Source organism: Anastrepha obliqua, chromosome 1 (assembly GCF_027943255.1).
Source record: "Anastrepha obliqua isolate idAnaObli1 chromosome 1, idAnaObli1_1.0, whole genome shotgun sequence".
NCBI classification, from domain to species: domain Eukaryota; kingdom Metazoa; phylum Arthropoda; class Insecta; order Diptera; family Tephritidae; genus Anastrepha; species Anastrepha obliqua.
Window position 1 is genome coordinate 131,884,823 of NC_072892.1, and position 25,415 is coordinate 131,910,237.

Here is a 25,415-nt window from a genome sequence, read left to right on the forward strand (position 1 = left end):
GCATTTGAAGCTATCGTACTGGGCTTCAATTAGCTGAATGATTTTCGGCGCAATGCCTCGACGATTTAGGGCGTCCCAGATGCAGCCTCTATAAATGCTGTCGAAAGCGATACTGTAGTCGCCGAAAATAAGGTGTAACGTCGCTCTTTATTCTGCCGACCGCTCAACAATTATTTTAAACGTGTAGATTTGTTCAACACAAGAACGATGTGGCCGGAACTCCGCTCTTTGTCAGCGCATTGCGGTGTCGAGCTCCTTGTTTAGGTGGTCTAGAAGAACTTTTGTGAAAACTTTCCCCGCAATAGAAAGCAACATAATTCCCGTATTGTTTCGGCACTCTTTTAGGTCTCCCTTTTTTGGCACAGTAAATTTTTGCCACCTGTAATCAATCATCTGCAACTTATCCTCATTCCATAGTTTTACAAAAATAGGGTTAGTATTTTAGCGGTAGTTGTGGGACAGGCTTCGAGCATTTCTGCTGTGACTCCACTATTTCCTGGAGACTTATGTTTTTTAGGGTTAGTATAGCATCCCTAATGGCGGACACCGTAGCCGAATGGGTTGGTGCGTGACTACCATTCGATATTTAGTCACGCAGACAGACATGATTTTGAAGTAGTAATAGACTCCGTTTATCTAGGAACTGATACTAACTCCGATAATAATTTCACCCTTGAAAACCAATGAAGGAACTTTCTTGCCAACAAGAGCTGCTGTGAACTAAGCAGGCAATTGAGTAGAAAAGTTCTTTCTCGACGAACAAAACTAACACTCTACAAGGTTCTCATCATGCCCATCCTAATGTATGACACAGTAGCGTGAACAATGACTACATCCGATGCGGCATCCCTTGGAGTGTTTGAGAGAAAGATTCTGCAGAAGATTTTTGGACGGCGAGTATCGCAGGCAAGGGACCAAAGGGCTATATGAGCTTTACGACGACAAAAACATAGCGCAGCGAATAAAGATCCAGCGGCTACGTTGGCTGGGTCATGTCGTCCGAATGGATACAAACGCTCTGGCTCTGAAAGTATTCGATGCGTTGCCAGCTGATGGTAGCAGAGGAAGGAGAAAGCCCTCCTCTACTTTGGAAAGATCAGATTGAGAAGGACTTGGATTCACTTGGTGTGTCGAACTGGCGCCGGTTAGCACGAGAAAGAAACGACCTATTAAACTCGGCAAAAATCGCTTAAGCGGTTATCGTTCCATTCAAGAAGAAGAAGAAGAAGAAGAAGGAGACTGTATTTAAAAGAAAATTATATACGCGTGCGTATATACCTCCACAGGAATAAATGTGTAACTTTTAAACTAAAGAGGTGAGAGTAAATCAGAATAAAATAATCCCACATCCGAAAGTTACACATCTTCAGAATTTTTATGGGAAAATCACTTCAGGCAAATCACAAACTCACAACTCAGATGCTTTTTGGCGGTTACTGGTTACTGGATGTCATTTGATTCTACAGATATACATACAAGCCGTATGTTTTAATACAAACACAGAACAACAATCTTATTTTGCATTGATGTGTCGTACCTTTTCAACACAGGAAATTTACAGCATCTGTCCAACGATATACGAGTACAAACGATAAACGCAGAGGATTGGAGGTCAGTTCGAAAGTCGAAAGTAGCAAATCTAATACAAAGAAGGGACTTATTGTGGGATCAGCAGCATAACTACTCGATCTATACCTAACGTAATATAAACAAACCAAGGAAAATGTATTGAAATATTTGTGTGTATACTCTTGTATTAAAATACTATTAAAGACTTCTATACTTTTACTTTTTTGAGCCAAAACGCAGGCTTACAAATAGTTAATGATTTGCTTGTCTAAGAACCAGACCATCCAACCCCTATGTATAAGTGATCACTAAGACCGAAAATTTGTATGTTTTAGACATTTATTGCAGTATGTTTGGCTGGAGAATCACGAATCAGAGATTGTTGGTGAGATCGAGCACCTTAAAGTAAATAAAGTTTTTGTTTATCGCACCATTTATCGTTACAATGATTATGGTAGTATCGCGAAACGTCATGGAGGTGGTCATCAGAGGACTGCAACGTCTCGTGAAATGGTTCAAAAAGTGAAAAAGCGACTTGAGTGAAATCTCCGACGAAGAGCCAATCAAATAGCTAAAGAACTGAAAATATCTGAACGTAGCATCCGCCGCATACTGAAAAATGAACTCAAAATCAAGCCTTACAAGATCGAAAAAGCGCTTGATCTCACACCAAAGTTAGATTTGAGAGAGCGAAGGAGTTGCTTCGCTTGGTCGAAAGCGGTAAATTTCCGAACATTGTGTTTTCTGATGGGAAAATTTTTCAAACTAAGCAATTCTTAAACTCCCAAAACGATAGAATTTATTTGACCTACCATTCATACGAGAATTTGTGTCATCGATTGGGCACTAGGAGGCAGCACCCACCACAGGTAATGGTTGGGGCCGCAAATGGGCGCTCTCCAGTCATTTTAATTTAGCCTGGGGAACTTCATAACGTCCACATAATGGCTCTGAAATTCACCAGACGCGAATCCGATGGATTATTCTCTTTAGACCATTTTGAAGAGCAAAGTCCGAACTAAGAGATTTACCAGTCTCGAGGCGCTGAAAAAAGTCATTGTCCGCGAGTAGGCCAAAATACTTTCAAGTTACATTCGGGCAGCTTGCGATTCGTTTCTTGACCACCTCAAGGCCATAGTCAAGGCAAAAGGTGGTCATATCGATCAAAAGTAAATTGATGCTTAATTTTGTATTATTTTCACTCACTTTTTACTTCGAATTGAATAAAATTAATTTCCCTAACTAAATTTAACGCCTTTTTAATTCATTACACTTCGAGTGCCGGATCCTGTATAACAATCCTCGTTCTCGCCTGAGTTCTATTCACATTTCACCAAGGTAGAGCCGCGTTTAGTCTATTCACACAACAGGTACCTTGGATCAGGTTCCTCTCCCATGGGCGTATGGAGGTTATACGCTATCCATGGCATTCGATGCTTCCATTTCATAAATGGTTCTACCGCAAATGGAACAACGGAAAAAAATTTCGAAGGTATTACCGACATGTCGTGGTCTGATACCGTCGCGGGTATTTGGCTTAGGCGTCTGTGATTTGTCGTCAGTTCGTAGGCATTCCACCTCCAGTCGAAAGCTGCTGTTGATTTGTTCGCTGCATGTTGCCAGTTTGTGCGTGCAAGCTATAGCTTCGTTTTTGCAAAATTTCTAACTGATGCGATCATTTTGGTGATTAGATTATCCGGACACAGCTGTCCTCTCCAGAAGTGCTACAAGCGTTAGATGCTCCTCTATGAGGTGATCGCAGTAGAAGAATACGTGTTCCGCATTTTCAATTGCTTCGTTGCAATTTGGGCAGAACGAGTTGTCCTCCAGATTAAACCGATGGAGGTACTCCAAAAAACATTCGTAACCGCTTAGTGGGTGAGTGAGATAGTAGTCAACGTCTCCGTGTTTCCGGGTCATTCATTGGTTAATATTTGAGATAAACCTATGAGTCCAGCGCCCGTTAGTTGGCGAATGTCAGCTGCTAGTTTGCCCGCGATATTGTCTATTGAGTCTCTTGAGACCGTTCTGTATCCACATGCCACCCTTATTGCACTTCGCCGAAGCACCTGTGCTGCGTTTTGTATGCTTGACGCTTTGTCAGCGGCCCATTTAGGGGCAGCTTAAAAGAGTACGGAGTCTACAACCAATTTTTGCTGCCTTGCGGTCCACGAACAGTAGGCAGCATTCGTGTTAGCGCTCCATTGGTGGCATCAGCTCTTGCGCCAATCGCTTACCGCACTTCAAGGATGGGACGGACATTAAGAGAGATTAATAAAGTGGATATTTATTTAAAGAGAGAGGACTTTACTACTCACCCACTTTGCAACACATATACTTCCTCTTAGGTTAGGTTAAATTAAATTGGCTTATCGCCAACGATCTCGTATTGACCTTAATTGGTCCCTGATATTACCGGGGTATTGTATAAAGGCGCAAGCTTCATCTTTTTTAGTGCCACTTCGAATACTAAGCTTACTTTTGCATATATCAATTTCCATCTATAGTGACTTAAAATTAATTTGATGTAATCCTTTTTATATAAATGCATACTGAAATTCATTTTAAAACTCAAACATTTTAAACACAAGCAAAACTTTCAATTTTTTCGCTAGTCGAAGTTAGAATGTGCCATCATTTCTTATCATTCCTAATTCATTGGCCATATACTGTACTTGCCCATTTGTGTTGAGCTGTGCATTTATCATTGGAAATGCATACGTGAGTACTGTCATAAATAAGTATTCATAAATATACAAATACACATACATACCGTTTTATTGTTGATATACCATGCAAGCGTTGCTGCGGGATTTGACCACTCTGAACTGCAGTTAACTGCGAGAAAATCCCCATATCGGTACGGATGCACAATTCCGCTGATGAACGGATCGAATTTGGGCAAAACTGTAAATAAAATAAATGAGAGCTTGAGAGTGTGGTGACACGACAGCACGGCATGAGATGCATATACAAATGCGTAAAACTGTGTGAGCAAACAGAGGGAGTGAGCAAACAGTGGGAATGGGCAATCATGATGGGAAGTGAGAGAGAGGCGTGAGAGTTTTGGTGGAGTTGAAAATAGTTGCAGCAGTGCAAGCACTTTAAGTCAACATCCATAAATTACAGCCACAACTAAAGAGTGCACAAAGTGACCATCAATAACACATACACACGCACGCAAGTACACATACACATACATATATATTTTAAGTAGAAATTTATATAAATTTTTATTAAATATAAAATTCATATTCATATCCATTCGCACTTTGTCAATGCGAAAATTCCTACTTTTGTGCACACAGTTGTCCATGTGTGAGTGGCAGGAATGTTTGTGGGTGGGTGTGCATATAGCCCGAACTTTCGTGTACCCATAAATTAAGTGCATGAAATAAAATTCGATTTGTTTACGTCACCAAAGGCTTATGTCAATGCCGAAAGCATGCACCAGCATTTATAAGCGCAGCTTTCACTAATACACTCACACGCATACGAACACATAAAACTCTATTAAATTTGCCATGAATTTGTTTGCGAAAATCTGCACACATAAGCTTTTAAAATATTTGCATATGGATTAAAATGGATTTTCCCACAAAAGCGACAATATTTAGCTCAACTTGTACTTGTATTCGAGTAAAATATGGAACAATGAAATTTATCTAAGTAAAATTTATGACACTTTGGTAAAAGTGACCTTTTGGTACGAGCATTTTATTAAAATAAATTATTTTTAAGTTTTTATGAAAAATTGTACTTTCATGAGTGGCTTTTAGTTTGGTGACACAAATCCATGCGTATATTCAGTAGGAAAAAATTTGTCTTCCTTTCATTGGCCCCAAATGGATTGTGGATGCTTGGTTGGATGAGGTTATGAGGGCAATAAATTTAGTATTATAAATATCACAACCGGTTGGATTACAGTGAAAATAGAATAGATACAATGAGGATGGTACGACAGAAAAATTGGTTTGAGGTCACTCTTTCGCAAATCTTTTGGTTTCATTAATGAGTCTTAAAAGATCTGGAAGAGGAAGAGCATGCACTTCATCCATACTCAATACATCGCCCCTCTATAGACTAAGTCTGATTCTAGAAAACGCCGTGCCGCTACATAGAAAATGCCTTCCAGTACTCTCAGATCTTTCCTATTAAGTTTTAGGAGAAAGGTCGCTAGCTGCTTGTTTGGTTCTCTCACAAAGCACTTGGCTACTTTGTAGGCGTCTAACTCAGACCGACATCTTCTGTGGGCAGGCCTCATGAAGTCGTCAATCCATTGTTGCATCGATGCAGAGTTGACATCTAGAAAGGGTTAAGGACCTAATGGTATGATTGCAGAGCCTTCATTAGCCAGTTTATTAGCCAACTCGTTCTCTATAATACCACAATGTCCAGGCACCCAAATAAGACAAACATTGCATTTTGCAACACTGCTTAGTTTTGTCCTGCATTCACTGACTTATTTCGAAGAGCAGCATGGGTTAGTAAGAACTCTTAGTGCAGTTGACTCTCACTAGAAATTCCAATACAACTAGACCGTTACTTTTTCTCAATTAGCCACTGTGCGACATTTAAGATGGCATATACTTCCATTACTAATAACGTAAGCAACTGTCCGGTAGCATACAGGGTTTGATTGAAAAGTAATGAGCCTTATCGCGCGGAGCGTGTGCCAAGCGATCAACCGAATCAGCTGGTGGGGGAAAATGATCGTTGGACCTTCCCCTTCCAGTTCGCTGGCAACAGTGGTGCAGTCAACATCGCTCCGCGCGTGAGAGCTGTTTTAAAAGTATGTTAGGATTTTGCAGTGGCGAAAATGCAGCGATCGTTGGAGCAACGTTACTCGATCAAATTTTGCGTAAAGCTAAACAGTTTATGCCTCCAGGAAGCACTGTAAACGCAGCGATTTACAAAGAAATGCTCGTTCGGCTGAAAAACCGCGTCGCCCGGGTTCGGCCCGACCTCGTCAAAAATTGGACCTTTCATCACGACAATGCGCCGGCGCACATCGCCTTCCTCTGCGCCTCTGCTTTGGCCAAGATGGGGGTTCCGGTGCTTCCCCACCTTCCCTACAGCCCAAACCTGTCCCCTGCTGACTTCTTCTTGTTCCCGCGCCTGAAAAGAAAGCTGAAGGGGAGGTGTTTCGACTCCATCGAGGCGATCCAAAAAACTGTGACAGCCGAACTGAACGCGATTCTGGCGGATGAGTTTAAAAATTGTTTCCTGCAGTGGAAGGACCGCTACCAGCGGTGTATTGACGCTCAAGGGTCCTATTTTGAAGAATATTAGTTGTAAAAGCTAAAAGGTTTAATAAAACTGCTTAAAAAAATAAGGCTCATTACTTTTCAATCAAACCCTGTAGGAGTACTCAGTGTCTTCGTCTAAGTGCCATGCAGTTCCCCTACCATTACTGGTTTTGTATCCATGGGTGTAGAAAGAGCGTTCAACTCCCATTAATATGTTACCTGGACTTAACCATTGATCTCTATCTGGGATCAAAACATCATAGTTCCTACCGAAGCTAACGACAGGCACCCGATTGACTGCTGGCATCGAGAACAGTGTGCACCGCTCCGACAACGGGTGAAATATCTGACCGTGGCCAGTGTTTTCCTCGTTTCCCTATACTCCGTTTCGCTTGAGCCTGTACGCCATCTTCTTCCTTTCAAATTTGGAAGATTTAGAGATTGCAAGTTCAGGATGGTATTAAGGGTATCGCCAGGTGTTGTTCTCATAGCTCCTGTGATACCTAAGCACACACATCTCTGTAGTTTGGGTAAGGGCTTTACTCTGAAATCAACCGTAGTAGCCTTCCACCAGACTACAGAGGCATATGTAATAATGGATTTGATCAGGGTGGTGTACAACCCGTGTAGTATCGCCTCCCCTTCATTGCTTCTTCGTTTTTTAGCTGTTTAAGCATTTTATGAAACTCATGGAGAGTGCATTAACTAACATTTTTGCTACGAAATTTGCTATTTGGTAATTCAAAGAAATTTGATAATTTAAGTTTTCACTCATAACTGCCACTTTATTGCATTTTTTTATATGGCAAATTATTTTATTCAGTCTTTGCTTCTAATTACACGGCAATTCAATAGAAAATTTAAAGCACAATTTGTATGAAATATTTTTTCTCAAATACCAAAATAAACGAAATTGAATTTTCAGTATGTTCTACTACTTGAATACATAAATACTGGCACATATTTTTCTTCTTTGCTTTATTTTTTGTTTTTCTTGATATTTAAATTCTTTTTAGGCTTCCCGCAATTTCGACCTCCATTTGGCTTCTCACTTATTTGCACTGTTGATCTTTCCTGGAAGCTTAAATTCTTAAAACTTGCACTTCTGCTCTTGCACTTCCATGTTTTCTTCTACTTCTAGCTTAGTTGTGTATTCCGTTGTGGCAAGAATGTCCATGCCAAGGTGACAACAATGCGAGCACCAGCCAGTCTTCCAGCCAGCCAGCCAGCCAGCTTGTGGTATGGCACACTTTAAGGAGGTAGGTGACAGGTGGCAAGTGGCAAAGTTATTTAGCCCACAAGAAGTAGATAGCATAACAAGATTTTGGGAATGAAGAAAACTGTCCGGAAAAGCCGGAACAACTAAGGTGAAGATGAAGTCTCTTAGCCAAGATTTTCTAGGGCACATCTCACAGCACTTATCGATGTACATATATGGGATATGTACTTTTGCATATGTGTGCGTGTCCAGGCGCTTACAAACAAGCTTTAAGTTCTTTGGATTTTATGAACTTCACTGATTAAGTGGAGATGCCAGTGGAGCTATTTGGGGTTGGTGTAAAGTTTTTTGCTTTTGTTTTTCTACTTGCTGTCGGATTACAGTTTATTTCGTGGTAAAATTTGTCTTGCTTTGGAATTTTAAAAATTATCCTCTTCCACTTTCACTTTCTTCCGTTTAAAATGGTGCATATTTACGCTTTCCTCGTTACACTTAAAGCGACGTAATTTTATATCTGACACAATATTTCTCAAACCTGTTTGAGGCTCTGATGTTGAGCATTTGCCGATGAGTGACTTAATAATTAACTGTGCTTGTGGTTTGTGACCTCTACCCAGGCAGGAGCAAAAACTTTCAGGCATACAACCCACACACACACACACACACAAATAAATGCCAACATTATGAGAAAATTACTTCCCCAAAATGCTCTCGTCTTCTGTTCATCTTTGTTGGCTATCAAAACAGGACAGACAATTTTATTTGCTGTAAACTTGTGACTTTTAATGTGAACTTTATGACAAGGGTTGCCATTTGCGGTTACTGCGGTTACAGCGCCGCGCTGCGCTGCTCCTCTTGACTGTCCACCTTTGTTGTTTTGATTGGCTCTTTAATCTGCCACTGGCAGGTATGTAGTTTGAGAGCTTATTTACATACCCTGAATTTCATGTTTCCTACCCACTCTCCGCCCACTATCAACTAACCACCTTTCACCTTCACCACCTTAGCCCGTCTGTATGGGCTGTGCTGCTGTGGGAGTGCTCGCTTTGTTTGTTGCCTGCCTTGTTTATTTGTTTAAGTTAATTGCATTGTTTTTACTGTCAAGCACTACTTAAACGAATTTAAAGAAAATCGTATAAAAAAATCACCCAAGCTTTGTTTCTAAGGTACCTTGCGTTTCAAGTGGATTCCACAATTTTTGAAAGGCGAATCGATTTTGAACTTGAGCAACGCAACCTTGATTGTGTAAGTTGTTGTTGGCAACTACGTGTTTGGATTCGAACTGAACCAATTAAAAAGTTATCATCGCCAATGATTGGCTCATATACAGCTACGCATACACACACATAGCCAAATATCACCCAGCAGGAAAAAGTAAACTTGTAAGGAGACTTTCTACCTCAGATACTGGTAGGTAGGTGAAATGGCTTAAGTATCACTCTGACACTCCCTAGGAAGCACTCAATCGCCGTTTTGATACCATAATGAGACTTCCAATAGGCAGATATCTACAGCCAGTCAGAGCTGCTGATATAATGGAGAAGATTGATGGGATTTAGGTTGATGCACTGTTCCAGGCTGTTGAAGAAAGTAGCGCCCAGTGACCTTAATCGTCTAGCTGACAGACCCCGACATTTACAGAGAAAGCGCTCCACAGACTCCTTCCCACCGATTCTCCGTCCCCACAGACTCTGCAAGGGGGGGTTAAATAATAAACCTGGCTAGGTTTCGCGTGTGTGCCGATCGTCCAATGACTGGTAAGCACACTACGGACTTCGGAATTGAAGACGTTGGAGCCCGAAAAACTTTCTGAGTGCTGCGTCTATTGTAAAAGGTTTTGGAAATAGCACATGAAGAAATGAAACTCCATCTTTTCAGCGCTTTCCTCAAATATATAAGAAGTTATGCAATTCCCCTTTAAGAACAGTCAGGGGGATGCTCATGACCGGGTTGGAAGTCTCTGAGGACAATTCAGTCCCTTTCTTGGCAAGTTCATCAGCAATTTCACTTCCCTCTATGCTCCTATGTCCTGGAACCCAGATTAGAGAAATGTTACCGGCACACGCAAGAGATTTGATCTCCTCCTTACAGGAGTTTACTGGTTTGGTTCTGTACCGTGGTTTACTGGTATAGAAGAAATCATAGTACATAGTTCGTCATTGGCTAGAATAATACCGGAAATTTTTCGGGAAATAAGCCAATTTTTCTTAGATAAGAAAGTCTACATTTTGTTAAGAGAGTAGATGCTGATAGGTTAGGTTAGGTTAACCCGGATGCCATTAAGCCACGCATAGACCTGTTCCTCCCTAGCGACACCAAATGGAGATTGACCTCTATTAAGACTTAAAGTAGACTTCATCCTACGCTTTTTGCAAATCTAAGGAGTGCTGCAAGGTGAGATATACTCCAGGTTATCAAACTGTGGGGCTTACAGGTATTTCGAGCGCATTTTTGATAAATACTATCCTCTCTGCACTTCTTACATTTGTCGTTGCTAGAAATTTCTATCATGTAAGAATGTGCTCCCAATAGATTGTGACTTGTCATCATACCTTTAATAGTTTTGCAGGTTTTTCGTGAGAGCGTAAGCATGAATTGAGTCAGTTTCTTGGCATTAGTAATGCAATTTTGCTTGTGGTCAGATTAGTCCAGCTCATTTTCGCTTGCTTTTACATGCAGTCGTCCATAGCGCTTTTACGTATCTCATCTACTATTTCGTTTCCCATGATGCCTCTGTGATCCAATAGATGTGCAGTCTTCTATTTGCGGCTAGCCTTTCAATGGCTTCCCTGCTTCGATGGATATTTCTGGACTTCATACAATATGAGGTTATTGCTTTTATTGCTGCTTGAATGCCCTTCTTCTTCTTAATTGGCCCAATAACCGCTTACGCGATTTTGGCCGAGTTTAACAAAGCGCGCCAGTCGTTTCTTTCTCGTGCCAACCGGCGCCAATTGGACACACCAAGTGAATCCAAGTGCTTTTCGACCTGATCTTTCCAACGCAGAGAAGGCCTTCCTCTTCCCCTCAAATACTTTCAAAGCCGGAACGTTTGTATCCGTTCGGGCGACATGACCCAGCAAACGTAGCCGCTGGATCTTTATTAGCTGCGCTATGTCTATGTCGTCGTAAAGCCAGCTCATCGTTTCATCGCCTGCGATATTCGCCGTTGCCAACATGCTTGAATGTCCGCATAAGTATAATTGTTGGGTTATTTTCTATTTTTGCGTATGCCAGCTCCTTGGCTATCCCAACAGTGGCTTTCCGCTTAGAAAATACTGCTCTAGTCCGGCAGTCAAGATTCCATGGACGCGTAGCTTCAAGTTTGTTTTTCTCTAAAAACTGCAGAAATTTAATTAAAATGAAAGGAAACGTGGGCCGAAGAATCGTGCTGTGATTGTGTGGTGTACGAAAAACCATGCCAGGGTCTTTCAAAAGACGCGCCTGGATGTTGTTTTAACCCTTCTTTTCATTAAATCAAGAAATAATTATAAAGAAAAAAAATTAAAAAAAAAACAACAACAAAAAGAAGTTTGGTTGTATTTATGTATATGGATATTAGGACATTGTGTAGTATCGTTCAAATTGACGAAGTAATGCCGTCATCTTCCGTCTTATCAGATTCAAATTAATATTCATCAGAACTGTCACTATCTAACCTATCACCTCTAGATTGCTTAGCCTTCGTGCGTAGTATAAAATATATAAAAAACCTGCTGGTTCCTCTGGCAGTGACCCTAAGAGACTGAATCGAAGAACTGAAATTCGTTTTGACTCTATCGTCCTATCACATCGTAAGTTTACATTATAAGGGCCTCTAATGTCTTTGAATGAAAACCTGACTCTTTTACTAATCCTGTGCGTCTCTTACCGCTCAGAACGACAGACACCGCGAGCCTTGCAGCTACGAACTAATTTGGGCGGCTAAATGCTGACACGCGTCCGCAACGATAAAACGGCTTGTGCGGCTATATACCGACCTTTGTCCCCAAATGATTAAAATGAAACATGTAAAAATTTAGATTCTTTCATGTTTCACTTTTTTATTTTCAAAATAAGACTCTTAATTAAGGGGTTTGATTTTTTCCGTTTTCTTGAAGTATAATATAATATTTTAAAAATATTGTGTGAAAATTTGAAGTGAATCCGACAAATACTTTTCGAGTTATTTAACAATTAAGTGCTCCGCTGTCGATAGCAACACTTTAAATGCGTTTTTTTCAAAACTGTGTTTTTTGATCATTGTAACTTTAAAACCGCTTAGTAGATTTTAATAAAATGTATGCTGCTTTTGAAAAACATAAACAACTCGTGCCTGATCGAAGGATTTTTTTCAAAATTTCGATTTTTTTTAAAACCATTAATTGTCGGTTTTTTTCTCGAAAATCTGAGAAATATTTCCTGAGACCGCCATATTGTTAAAGCTTCGATATTGTTAAAGCTTCGATGAGGCACAAGATTATCTATTAATAAAACTAATTTCTATTGTCCGATTGATTTGAGATGAATCTCCAAGGACTTGTGATGATCACCGCAAGGGACTTCTCGAGAAACGGGCTTCACACAAACAGTGATAACTTTTACAAGTATTAATTTTTTTTTTGAAATTTAGCTAAAGTCAAGTCGAAACATGATGTTTTAATGCTATGTTTTTTATTTTTGTAAAATAAAGCAGTTGACTAACAAAAAAAAATTATTGAAAATCATTATTTTTTCGGTGCTCTGACTAGCCGTAACCCCTTAATGACATCATTTAAATGTCTCCCAGAACACGTCTACAGGTAAAATCTGCCAAGCAGTCAATTCATGAATGTCTAATTGTTGAGAACATCTGGACACTTTGCGATACAGCAGCAATATTCCCAACAGAACTTCCAGTGATTGGTCTGCCAGTACTTTTTCTATCACCGGCAGAACCAGTTTCTTGAGATTTTTTAATCAGCCTTTCAATTGTCGACTAATTCGGTCAATTATTTCCTCCAAAAATCTCCAATACTGCGATATGTTGTTCTTAAAGATTGACCCTTTTCATAAAGTTTCAATAAAAGTGTAAAAAGAAATTTAAGTGTACATCTGTCTAAAATGAAATAAAAAGGGTACCATCACTACTGACATCTCTACAGAGTGTAAGGTATTATATTTATCTTTGGCAGATTTCTGCTCTAAATACTAAAGAAACTAATTTTCACTTTTCATTTGAAACGATGGTGATGCTTTACGCAAGCCTTCAAACGATTAGGCCATAAAGCTCTTGCAGCACGCACAGCTTCCCTGGATATTGACGTCCCTGCTTGAATCAAAGATTGTTTGAGGCTCTCCAAATTTCTGTGAGGCCTTCGACAGTCGATGTTTTCCACTTCTGACCACAAACTCTAGTCCAATGGATTCAGATCTGGACTGTCCGGCGGCCCATCTTCTGCGATTATGAACCCAGGAATATTGTTTTTTATTATAGCCACTGCTGGGTCGTTTTTGCCTTATGAGCTGGACTGGAATCTTTCTGGAAAATCCAACGCTCTCCATTGAACAGAGTACTGCTCAATAGCTACATCACGCCCTCTAAGACATTCTCCTGGTACACTTTTGCCCCGGTCTTAACCCTTTTTTGGCAGAAATGGAGAGATGTAACGCCTTTGTACGCCCCATCAAACCATTACGGTACCTGAAGGAAGTTTCATTTAATTTTAATTTTAATATGAACCCTACCAGACAGTGCTGAGCACTTTTGACAAAAATTCCAACACATTTACAAGTATTTTATTAGTGTCTAATACATGCGCATTATCAGAAATCAAATATTTTATTTTATATCCTTTTACCCTTGTCGGTGTGAATTCTATATCTCTTTTACCAATAGGAATTTAATATAAGTGAAAAATATACAGTAGATATATTTTATACTTTAAACGGGAAGGCATCTCATTTGTATGCTTATAATGAGGCTGCTCTGGAAAAAGTATTATACTAGTGTGAACTTTTGATGTGTTTGTTGTATGGCCACCATAGCCGAATGGTAGATGCTTGGCTAACATTTGAAAATGCGTGAGTTCGAATCTACGTGAATGAAACATCGAATTGATATGTAAGAGTTTTCTAATGAATACAAAGAAATACTAATTTTATCATTACGAAAATGAACATTTTTTGTCATCAGTACTTATTCTTTTTTGATAACGAAAATGAGTAGTTTGGCCCATCAGCGCTGATTACAAAAATGAGAAGTATGATTATTAGTGCTGAGAAGTTTGTGATGACGACAATGAGGAGTTTAGTTGTCAGCAGTTATTACATTGTAAGAATAAAAATGATTAGTTGCTTTGCCATTAGAGCAGAGCAGATATATTTCTCAGTTATAAAAAATTGCTATTGGTAAAGGGGAAAGAGAGAATATCACACCGACTAGGGGAAACTATTAGAACTTTCCCATGGCTAGAATAAAAATGTGTAGTTTAGAGAGGATAGTGATGATGATATTATGAATGCTTATATGATAGTCAGGCGGCCGCCGTAGCCGAATGGGTTGGTGCGTGATTACCATTCGGAATTCACAGAGAGGTCGTTGGTTCGAATCTCGGTGAAAGCAAAATTAATAAAAACATTTTTCTAATAGCCGTCGCCCCTCGGCAGGCAACGGCAAACCTCCGAGTGTATTTCTGCCATGAAAAAGCTCCTCATAAAAATATCTGCCGTTCGGAGTCGGCTTGAAGCTGTAGGTCCCTCCATTTGTGGAACAACATCAAGACGCACACCACAAATAGGAGGAGGAGCTCGGCCAAACACCTAACAGAAGTGTACGCGCCAATTATTTTTTTTTTTTTTATATATGATAGTCAGCTGTCGTGTAGGGAAATATAATATTTTAAAACGTTGGTGTGGAACTGCGTTTTTATATTTGAACTGGTCTAAAACTGGTTATTCTAGAAGCGTATTGGAGTAGTATGACCTGGCTATTTGTATGGCTAGTGCGAACTGGTATCTTAACAGGTATTTTGCAGATGCAAGACCGGACAATAGACATTTCATAGGACATCTCACTTGAAAACAAGGAGAAAAGCGCACTAGCTGCTTCAACAGAAAGTGAACTGGTATTATTCTACTTCACAACGTGTATCTTTTCCTACAGGGAATCTCCTGCCTGTGCTTGTGTGTCATATTTGTCGTATCGGAAAGATGTTATTGTTTGCTTACACTCAGGTCTCTCAAGGGTGTTTGCGTATAGACAAAGCCTTCCGCTCAGCTCTTCTCCCACCTCTATTCACCATGGCAATTGTGCTAACGGAATCATATCGAACAACTAATTTTCGGGGGTTAGAGAGCTTTTAAAGTTTGTTATTTTAGCTTGCACTTAAATAAATATTTGATTTTGTGTTTATTTTTAGATGTCAAATTCAAATTGGGCAATTGCAAATTATCTACACTTTCCCACTGAAGTTCTTTGATGAAGTTTGAGATATTTTGCGTCATAAACTGCGTCATATACTGCGTCATAAAGTATAAGTATAATTTCCAACTTTAAGTGTTCACACTATAAGTACCCCAAGAAGAAACTTAAAACGCTGGTGTATAGATCCCTTGGAATTTAACTTAATTTAACTATAAATAAGAGACATATGCATATTTTGCAATGAATTTTCTTTTATTGGAAAGAGTAAAAATTTAATTCCATTAAATGTAGAGAACGACCGAATATCGATTTTTAAGGCCACACCGAACCGAGATTCAGCCAATTTTATAGAATCGAACCGAACATTTTAAAAGGTCCAAGTAAAAAACAATCACGATCTAAAAAAATTCAGTACTTTTATCAATAAATCCGCGAAAAAGGTACATACATGAGTCGCAATCGCAATAATTTCACCTCATAGCCTATACTCGTACTAACGGCACCATCTATTGGCTTATAATATGGGTCACTAGTTACCTTCGATGGAGGAGCTTAGGGTAGGTAGATAAAATAGTTCAAGTACTACTCTGGCACTCCCCAAGTATCACTGAAGGGCCGTTTTGATACCATTAAGAGACCTCTAACAGGCAGATATCTGCAGTCAGCCAGAGCTGTTGATATAAGGCAGAATATTGATGGAATTTAGGATTGCGTACTGTCCCACACTGTCGAAGAAAGGAGCACCCAGTGACCTTAATTGTATAGCTGCCAAACCCAAACTTTCGCAGAGAAGGTGATCAGAAGTCTCCCTCTCTGAAAGGGCCCCACAGTTTCGGCCACGGACTTTAAATCATAAGCCTAGCTTTAACACATGTGGGTCGATCGTTCAATGACCGGTAGAAAAAACTAAGAGTTTGGAAATTGTCCTCCACGTCGAAATCACCACTTTTTTGTTATTTTTTTTTAAGAAGGTTTAAATCAAAATCACAGAAACATCTCAAAGATGCCATCACACCAATTGTATGTGGGGCACGCTCATACTAGTACTATCACGATCACCTTGGCACACCACAAAAGTATAACAGTTGGGTAAAGCTGCGTTTGTTTATGCCCGAAGACACAACAGGTATCTGCGTCCAGGTTCCACTCTTGCTGGCTTATGAAGGCTATACGCCGTCGGTAGTCCGACTGCGTTCATGGGTGGTTCTTACGTAAAAGAGACATCGGAAAAGTCGCAATAGTGTCATATAAACCCACTACTGTCTTGCCTTCTGTGCGGCATTGTAGTGAGTCTTTTACTCAAAAGTCTATGATTGTCGTTGGTTCGTCATAAATCGTCCCCCTTCACTGTTGCTGCTGTAACTATTGCTGCATCGCTTTGCGTTCCCAATCTATATGACAAAGTCACGTCATGGTTTTAGCAGCGAGCGTTTGGGCTGGCTCCCACTTACTGTTGACTGCGCACATATATGTCGTATGAGGGTGCTGGGAGATAGTTGATGACCCAGAGCTCGTTCGAGAATAGCTCGTTCCTTTCTGAAGTAGATGAATGAAAAATCACGTTTTCTGCGCTTTCGTCAATATTTTGGCAGTTTAGACAGAAAGTGTGAAAGGTGCAGGTATTCCCAAAAACAACCATGTCCGCTGAGCAGCAGAGGTAAAAGTGGGCTCTCCATATTTTCTTCCTAACTACTCAGCAACAAGTGGTACGAGTTTGTAGGCCCAACATAGGTTTTGTGACTGATCTCACCGCTGCTGCCAACGGCAATCGTTGTCAGCTCTAGCTCGGCTGCTTTGCATTCTGGTGTGGACTGAGCTCCTTGCACCTTATAGAAGCGGTTCATTTCGTCTGCCAAGATGTCCAGAGGTACAAATTGCTCAAGCTATAGGCAGCGCACTTTGCCTGTGTGCTTGAGTGACTTCACGTAGTTTGGGCTTTTTGGTTCCTGCCTAGATGCAACCTGCATAAAGGATTATGGAGTCAGTACCCAATAACAGTAGTCGCCTGCTATTATCTTGGGGACGTCTTATATTAGAGGGGAGTCGCACTAGAGTACTATTGGCAGAAGCCGCCTTGCAACTGGCATTTATTAAATGCTGCCTGAAACAAAGTTTTGTGTCGATACAGATCCCAAGATAGGTATGTGATCACTTTTCTCGAGATTGTTTGGTGGCTACCAAAGTTCAGCTCAATGGACGTTTGACCTACAGCACTTATTAACTTATTAGAACTGTTTCGATTTTTTGAATTTCCAACTCTAACTTAGTCTCGTTAAGCCCTCGTTGCACTATCGCTGCAGCTTTGTTGTACTTTTACCTCAAGTGGTTGAGTATTCTATCAACTACCACCAGAGCAATATCATCAGCATAACCCACAATTTCGGAAGCTTTATCTTTATCTACGTTCCAAAAAGTTGGTGCTTGCCCTTGAAGTACACCATCGGGCTGTATCGCAGAATTCGTCATACCGCAGGATTCGGTCACTTAAATAACTGCTGATAATGCGGACAAGATAGGCTGTAACGGTCAAACCTTGAGGGGCAGTGATGATGCTACACCATTTTGACAAGTTAAAAGTATTTTTAACGTCTAAGGTGATCACAGCGCAAAACTTTCTTGCAGACCTTCCCGCTCTTATAACCCTTTGTGCTACTTCTGCCACCATTCTTATCATATCGGCCGTAGATCTGGCTTTCCGCAAGCTGAATTGGTTGTTAGAGAGAGACCCGTTGGGCGTTCTAGATAAAATTGCCATTTGCGAAGCGTTGAAACTTCTATGCTTGGCGTTGTGAGTCATCAACTGTTGCATTAGTAAAAACCTGCAAAACCAGTCCGTTTTCACACCAGTGTATGGATTAGCTTTCAGACATACTTGCGTATACTTGAGTTACTTATAAATAAATATATCAGTATGCTGTTTATCGAGAAATCGAAACATATTCATCCTATCTATTTAAAGAAAAAATTACTAATTAAATTTATGTTCTCCACACTCACCTAAACTCATTCCGATATAAAGGAAATTTATTTCACCATCAATCGAAATGGTACCAGCAGTGACTAAACAAATGCGAAGGAAGAAATAAAGGAATGTGTTACAATGCCAAAAAAAAAAAAAAAACAAAAAATGTTGTCTATAAAAAAAAATTTGAAAGAATAACAAATGAATTAAATGCAATTTGCAATGCCTGCTGTGAAGCGCGAAGCCTACGTACACGAACGCCAGCAAATGGTTGCTAAACGTGAATCTATATGCTAATGTATGGGAAGCGAATAGGAAAGGCAGCAACAGCAGGACCAGCAGTATCCCGCAGGCGTAATCATTTATCATTGACAGTTGGATGAGCAGACCTCCGTGCCCATAATCGTGTTGATATTTTTATACATTTTTGTACTTTTGTGTAAGAAGCAGAAAAAAATCTTAGCAGAGGTGTCTTTGGAAATGCTTTTGCTGAATTTTTGGGCAGTGCTGACGTAGCTGTAGCAAAGAAATTTGCGACACGCAGCATCCATTTGTATGAGTAATGATGCCTAATAAATTCGCTAGTTGGCATGCGGTGCATTAGCGTCTACTTCACATTGGGGCTTTGAACGATAAACATTGCTACCATATAGAGAAATCCACAGTTTCCACGCAAAATCTATTGAAGTTTGAGTGCAAGTCTGACGATTTCATGTGGCTTCCTTTTACATTAGAATGTGAATGTTCAAGTAGGATTAGAGAGAGGTTTTTGAGTTCATATTTTTGATTTTTGATTTGATTGACGACAACATTAAAATGACGATTCCTTTTACAATAAAATGTAAATGTAGAGTAGGATTTGATTGAATTTTTTTAATATCAATTTTTAAATTGATTCACGATTACCTATAATCAAAGAAAGCGGTATTAAATCTACCTAAATTTAATTATTTTAAATCATCCAAAATATTTTTTGCCTTGAGTCAAATTTGGACCACTTTCAATTAATGAACATCTAATAATTTCTGCTTTCTTTGTGAACTTTCATTCTTGTTAATGATGAATCTTCAATACAAGTAGTTGTTGCCTGTTTAGAATTAGCATTTAAGGAATTTTTATTATAAACAATTATTAAAAATTATTAAAATTTTATTATTTATAAATTATAATACAAAAAAAAAAATTAATTATAAATTTTAAAAATCATTTTACTTATTGACTGAAGAATAATAATTATTATTATAAATTATTAAAAATGTTTATTATTAATAATATTATTCTTCAGTCATTAAGTAAAATGATTTTTATAATTTATTGTTAACATCTTTTTTTTGTTTTAAATCAGTTCAAAATGCTCTGAGCAAATAATTTTGTACCTTCAATTTTGAAGTTATGGTGAAAACATATTTTTATTTCTTTGCTTCGGTAAGTCATATTTGGCACACCTTCAACTGGAAAGAGTGTAATCATATGCCGACTAGTCTGGAGAACACTAAACATTTTTATATATTTTATTTTATTTCTAAGAGTAATAATTATAAATAACCAATCAACTAAAATTTAGTAAGAACGCTGAATACTAAGACCTTCAACTCACTACAAATTTACTTCGTTAGATTTTGTTTGCTGTGCAAGACACAGTTGCTGACTGTTTATCATAGAAATATTAGTCGAGAGATATTCCTGATTTTTTATTTGATTGTAGAGAACTTTTTACAGAAGTATTAAAAACAATTATTCTGAAATTTTTTAAAACAGTAACAATCATATGCATACCTCCACATTGGAATTCTTACTTGGTCAAATTTCAACTAGTTACAATCTAACTACTTGCCGACTAGTTCAAATTTTACTAGTAATAAACTATACATTTTTTTTTTTATTAGAGCACGCTTACTCTACAAGTACTGTTGGCTGCCTATTTATACTTGTATAATAATTTTTACAAAGCTATTAAAAACAACAAATCTGAAATTTTTAAAATAGTAATAAGCATATGCATACCTCCTCATTCGAAATCATATTTGGTCCACTTTCAACTAGTAATCATGAAACTACTTGCCGACTAGGCCGAATGTTCCTAGTTATAAACTATACATTTACTTTATTAGATCAAGTTCTCTCTAGAAGTAGGCCGCCCCTTTTACTCATATAATACTTTTTACAGAAGTATTAAAAACAATGAATCTGAAAATTCTCAAAACAGTAATAAGCATATGCATACCTCCACATTCGAAATCATATTTCGGCCACTATCAACTGGGAACAATGTAACTACTTTCCGACTAGTCCGAATGATACTAGTTGTAAACTATACATTTACTTTATTAGATCACGTTTACACTACAAGCACTGTTGGCTACCTACTTATACCAATACGCGCAATTACGTGATATTCTGAAGTTTCTTAAAGACAGTAGGCAGTAGGCAGTAGGCATAGATATTCTCATACTTAGCAAATTCAAACAAATTTCTCGCATTTGCCTATTTTGCGTGAAGCAATTTATCACATTCTGTGCTTATGATGTCACGTGCGCTGTGGAAAAGCAACGATTAGCCTATGAAAGACACTTGTCGAGAAATGGTGAGAAAATAAAAATAAAACTGAACGCTATCAGGTATACCTGCCAAGGAAATTCAAAAGAAACAAAACAACAAAAAAAAAAAATCAAGCGATTAATCCAACGTAAAATAGGTGTACATACATACATACATACATTTCTTCAATTCCGTCGTATTTGTTCTCTGAATATGCATCTTTCCAACTTGATGCGTAGTAGACCATCATCGCACTTTCTCTCCATTCCTGCTTGTATTCTTGTATTTGTTTCTTCCGCATTCATCTATTCATTCATCATTTTTACATGCCACCTGAATACCTTAGATGGTGCACGTATGTATCACTTGTAGCCACCAAAATGTGATTGCAAAGTTCTAAGTAGATTGCCGGTCGTGCTATTTAAGTTGCCAACAGCCAAAGGAAGCCCTTGGTTGGCTTGCCTTAAATGAATGATTTAACGCATTATTTCCGTAGCGAAAAATTCAAATCAATTGTTGTCAATGTTGCGCTTACTGTTTCTTTTCTCTCTCCCCCTTTCTCTCTCTCACTCTATCTCTCTATCTCCTTTTCTCCCTCATAAGCTGCTCATTCTCGCACTCCATCGCCATCGTTTTAGCCTGAACGTTACTTCCGCTTTTATGTGAGGCCGCAAATGTTGGTGTTTGCTGATGTTTGTGTCCTTATGCCGTTAGTAGCATCAATGATTTATTTGTGCGGCTGCTTCCTTATGTAACAGCTTTTGGCGACAGCAGCAACAAAACCATCAGCAACAACAATAGCGATAGCAACGAAACCAATAACATAAATTACGAGCAATGTGCATTTTTCCTGTTGGCTGATTTGATTTGGCGCCCTCCCGTGCCTCATCCTGTGGCTTGTGAATGATTTCTTTTTTTTTTTGTTTGGTTTTTTGATTTTTTTGTTTTTTCGCCATTTTTCCTTTTGCATTTCTTTCTGCTGGCATGTAAATACACAAGTATTTTGATTTGGTAATAAATTTAGAATTGCCGTTAAATGAGTGCATAAAGCACTTACAGTCGCTCGCGCATAAATATTTATTGATTGCTTTGAGTTGTTTTTCTACGTTTTTTTATTGCCTGATTTGTTATAAATGAGCATATTAAAGCATTCAAGCAGCAGTCTACTTAAAGTTAATAGTCAATTCGGGAAAAGCGATTTACATGAGTGGTATTTAGAAGAACATTGATTTGATTTGTAAAGCGCAGATGAACGCCAAAGAGATTATTATTTTTAAACAAATTTTATTGGCATTCGAAAGGAAGTAATTTATCTTTGACCTACTTGTGCTTCTGATGGCATTAGCTGCTTAAGTAAATTCTATTTTTTAATGTTTCAATTTATTGCAAAAATCTGTTTCGAAGTTAGAAAGGAAGCTCAAATGTGCTTGTTTTTTGTTGGAAGTTGCAAGTGTTCTAAATGAGCCGCAGAATGCGTTTATAAAACTAGAGAAAATAGTTCGAAAAACTGGGCTGAGAATTAACATGGAGAAAACAAAGTACAGGGTCCGATCTAGCTATGGTTCAAGGTATAATGCTAACCTGCTTAACGAAGAATATACAATTGAGGTTGTACAAGAATTTGCCTACCTTGGCGAAAAAATATATTATATCAGTAAACAATGGCACATCTTCTTCTTTTTCTTCTTAATTGGCGAGAAAATTGTTTACGCGATTTTGACCGAGTTTAACAAAGAGCGCCAGTCGTTTCATTTTCGTACTAACCGGCGCCAGTTGAACACACCTTCTCCGCTTGATCTTTCCAACGTAGAGGAGGGTTTCCTCTTCCTCTGCTACCACCGGCTTTCAGAGCCGGTGCGTTTGTATCCATTTCGCCGGCATGATCCAGCCAACGCATCGGTGGCAGTGATTCGCAGTGGATGAAACTACAGACTTGTCAAAACACTGCCATTAGGACTGCGACAGGATGTTTTTTGATGTCCCCACTTCAATACCTACACGACGAGGTCCATATGCTCCCTGTAAAAGAGCATAATTAACTGCTCAGTAAACAGTTCCTGTTAAAGTGTTACCACAGGTTCCACACATGCAGATATATTATATGTTTGAGCCAGAGCCGCCTCCTAGGCACGCCAGGAGGCACCTCCTCAATTACGCCAAAGAGATCCAGGACAAAATTAACAGATAACCATTGGGCCGGACAGTGTTTAGACAGACAATAAACGGCATTCATCGGGTGACTCTTACCATCTTCTTGAGCTCCCGACCCCCGAATGCCGTAATCGGAGTCCAATCACCACCCATTGCAGACGAAGAGCTCCTACTTCAACGAGAGTGCCATGTAACTTTGGCACAATTACGTTCTGGATATTGTAGCAGGTTAAACTCCTACTTATCCAGATCTGACCCCGACATACTAAACATATGTCCGGCATGTTAAGGCTCCCCGCACGACACTTACTACCTTTTCACATGCCCCATCAAACCCACTCATCTAGCACCCCTCTCCCTCTGGATCCAACCTGTCGAAACAGCTAGTTTCCTGGACCTACCGTTAGATGAGCTAGACGAAGACGACCGGTGATTTACTTTACACTGACAGAGCAAAGTTTGTTAAGAAGAAGATCGCCTACTCTTCCTTCCTACCTTCGCAATAGAAACTACCGAACACAAGAAGTTATACGCACACACACATACTTTCTTGGCACAGTGTCTTCCGCATAAAAACGCAAAAAAACTACATTGGAGGCATTATATTAATTTGTGCCTCCACAATTTAACACGCGGCACTTCGTTTACATTAGTTTGTTTAGTTTTAATCTCATAAATCACAATATTGTCAATCCACTTACTGAATTTTCACAAAAATGTGGAGAAGTTACATTTCTTTTTGCTTATTTTCTATTAGAAAGGAGCCTGACGTCGGATTTGTCAAAATCGCGAAAAATAAAGTAACTGTTTTGAGAAGGCACCACCATCAGTGCTTAATTCGCGTTGAGTATAACTCAAGGATGATAGATTTACCAGGTTTGACCAATTTTGTAAAATTTACTGAGAGCCGAATAAAGGTCTGATTGTCTGGCCTCACCTTCAGAATTATTTCTAACGTAGACATAACCCAAGATGGAGAGAGTAATAAGGTGGTACCGGTACTTAGCTCTCAGCGAATTTGACGTAATCGCTGTATGTGTGTCGCGCTTGTGCAATTTATTAGTGTGTTGTTTGTGTAATTTCTTCTTCTTCTTACAATCTTGTTCACATTTCTCTCATGCAACTGCACCAATGGGAAATCACGCACTCTCTGAAGGGCGCATTTTAGCATTTTTGAGAATAACCAAGGCGAGTCTATTCAAGGTGGTGGCATTCATCAATAACATTTCTTAAATTAGAATTAGAATGAATGACAGTGAAAATGAGTTTATCGCGAATTGACAAAACAACAACAACTTTCCGTCACTCCATTTTACTGACACTTATAAATTAGAGGTGAATAGAAGAACAGGATATCAACTACTCAAATCGGCACCTATACGACAAATGAGGGGATCGAGACTCTTTCGTGAGTAACTTTTCGGGTCACTCGTTACTCGGTGACGACTACATACGGTTTGCTACAGCTTCCAGAAAAGCGATGGATTTGTCTTATTTTTATTAGAATGGAAGCAATGAGAGTGGTGATAAAGTTTCACATAGAATAATGCTGATAGTTGCTTGGCGAATCGAAAAGGCCTTAAGATTAAAATAAATAGTCCAAATTTGTCAATAAGACTTAGTGCTATATTTATTGAACTCACTGTATATGAAATGTTAGGTATACGCGCCTTGGGGCTGGAATGATCACACAAACAAATTGATTTAGAAAGTAACTGAAAGGTCAATCTTTAGGATGGATATCAAACCAAGGGTGAGGCGGATTTAAATTTCAAATAAATGCATTTAAATTTCAAATAAGTGCATTTTATGTATCTATATAGGAGTATATGTGTGTCTACTGTGCATACATATATACATTTTATTTTAAATTTGCTTATACTGCCATATTATTCTACTTTCGTTCGTAAATTTACTTACCACCCACTGTCATATTGGCCGTTTTATCGATCAATTTGAATTCGGGCGCATCACCGGATACCTCGCAACGATACGAACCGGACGAATGGACATTCAGTTTCTCCAGTTCTACATTACAGATGAATTGATTGCAGTGCGATGAGCCATCAGCGATGGTGACACCTTTGACGGGAAACCAATTTGTAGTTGGCGGAGTCAGCGGTGAATATCTGTAAGTGATAAAAAATGTGCAACAAAATTTGTAGAAAATTTTGAGAGAGAAAAAATGAATGACTGACTGAATCAATGGGCAGATATGTGACTTTGAGGGTGTACCTCCGTAGTGGTGTAGGTGGCATATATGTATATGCTTGTGTGCTTGCGGCCTAACATATTTACATGAGTGAATGGTAGAGCAAGTGAATGACTGATTGCCTGCATGAT

At 39.0% G+C, this 25,415-nt stretch overlaps 1 protein-coding gene across 1 annotated transcript in view; it reads right to left on the reverse strand.

Annotated features, from left to right (window-relative positions):
• LOC129237257 (uncharacterized) overlaps positions 1-25,415 on the reverse strand; it is an 82,045-nt gene that overhangs the window by 31,546 nt on the left and 25,084 nt on the right. Inside the window, exons 3-4 of the mRNA XM_054871874.1 lie at positions 24,993-25,201; positions 4,343-4,476 (exon numbers count right to left, since the gene is read on the reverse strand). Coding sequence (XP_054727849.1) covers positions 4,343-4,476; positions 24,993-25,201 — 343 coding nt within the window. The remainder of the gene's footprint in view (positions 1-4,342; positions 4,477-24,992; positions 25,202-25,415) is intronic.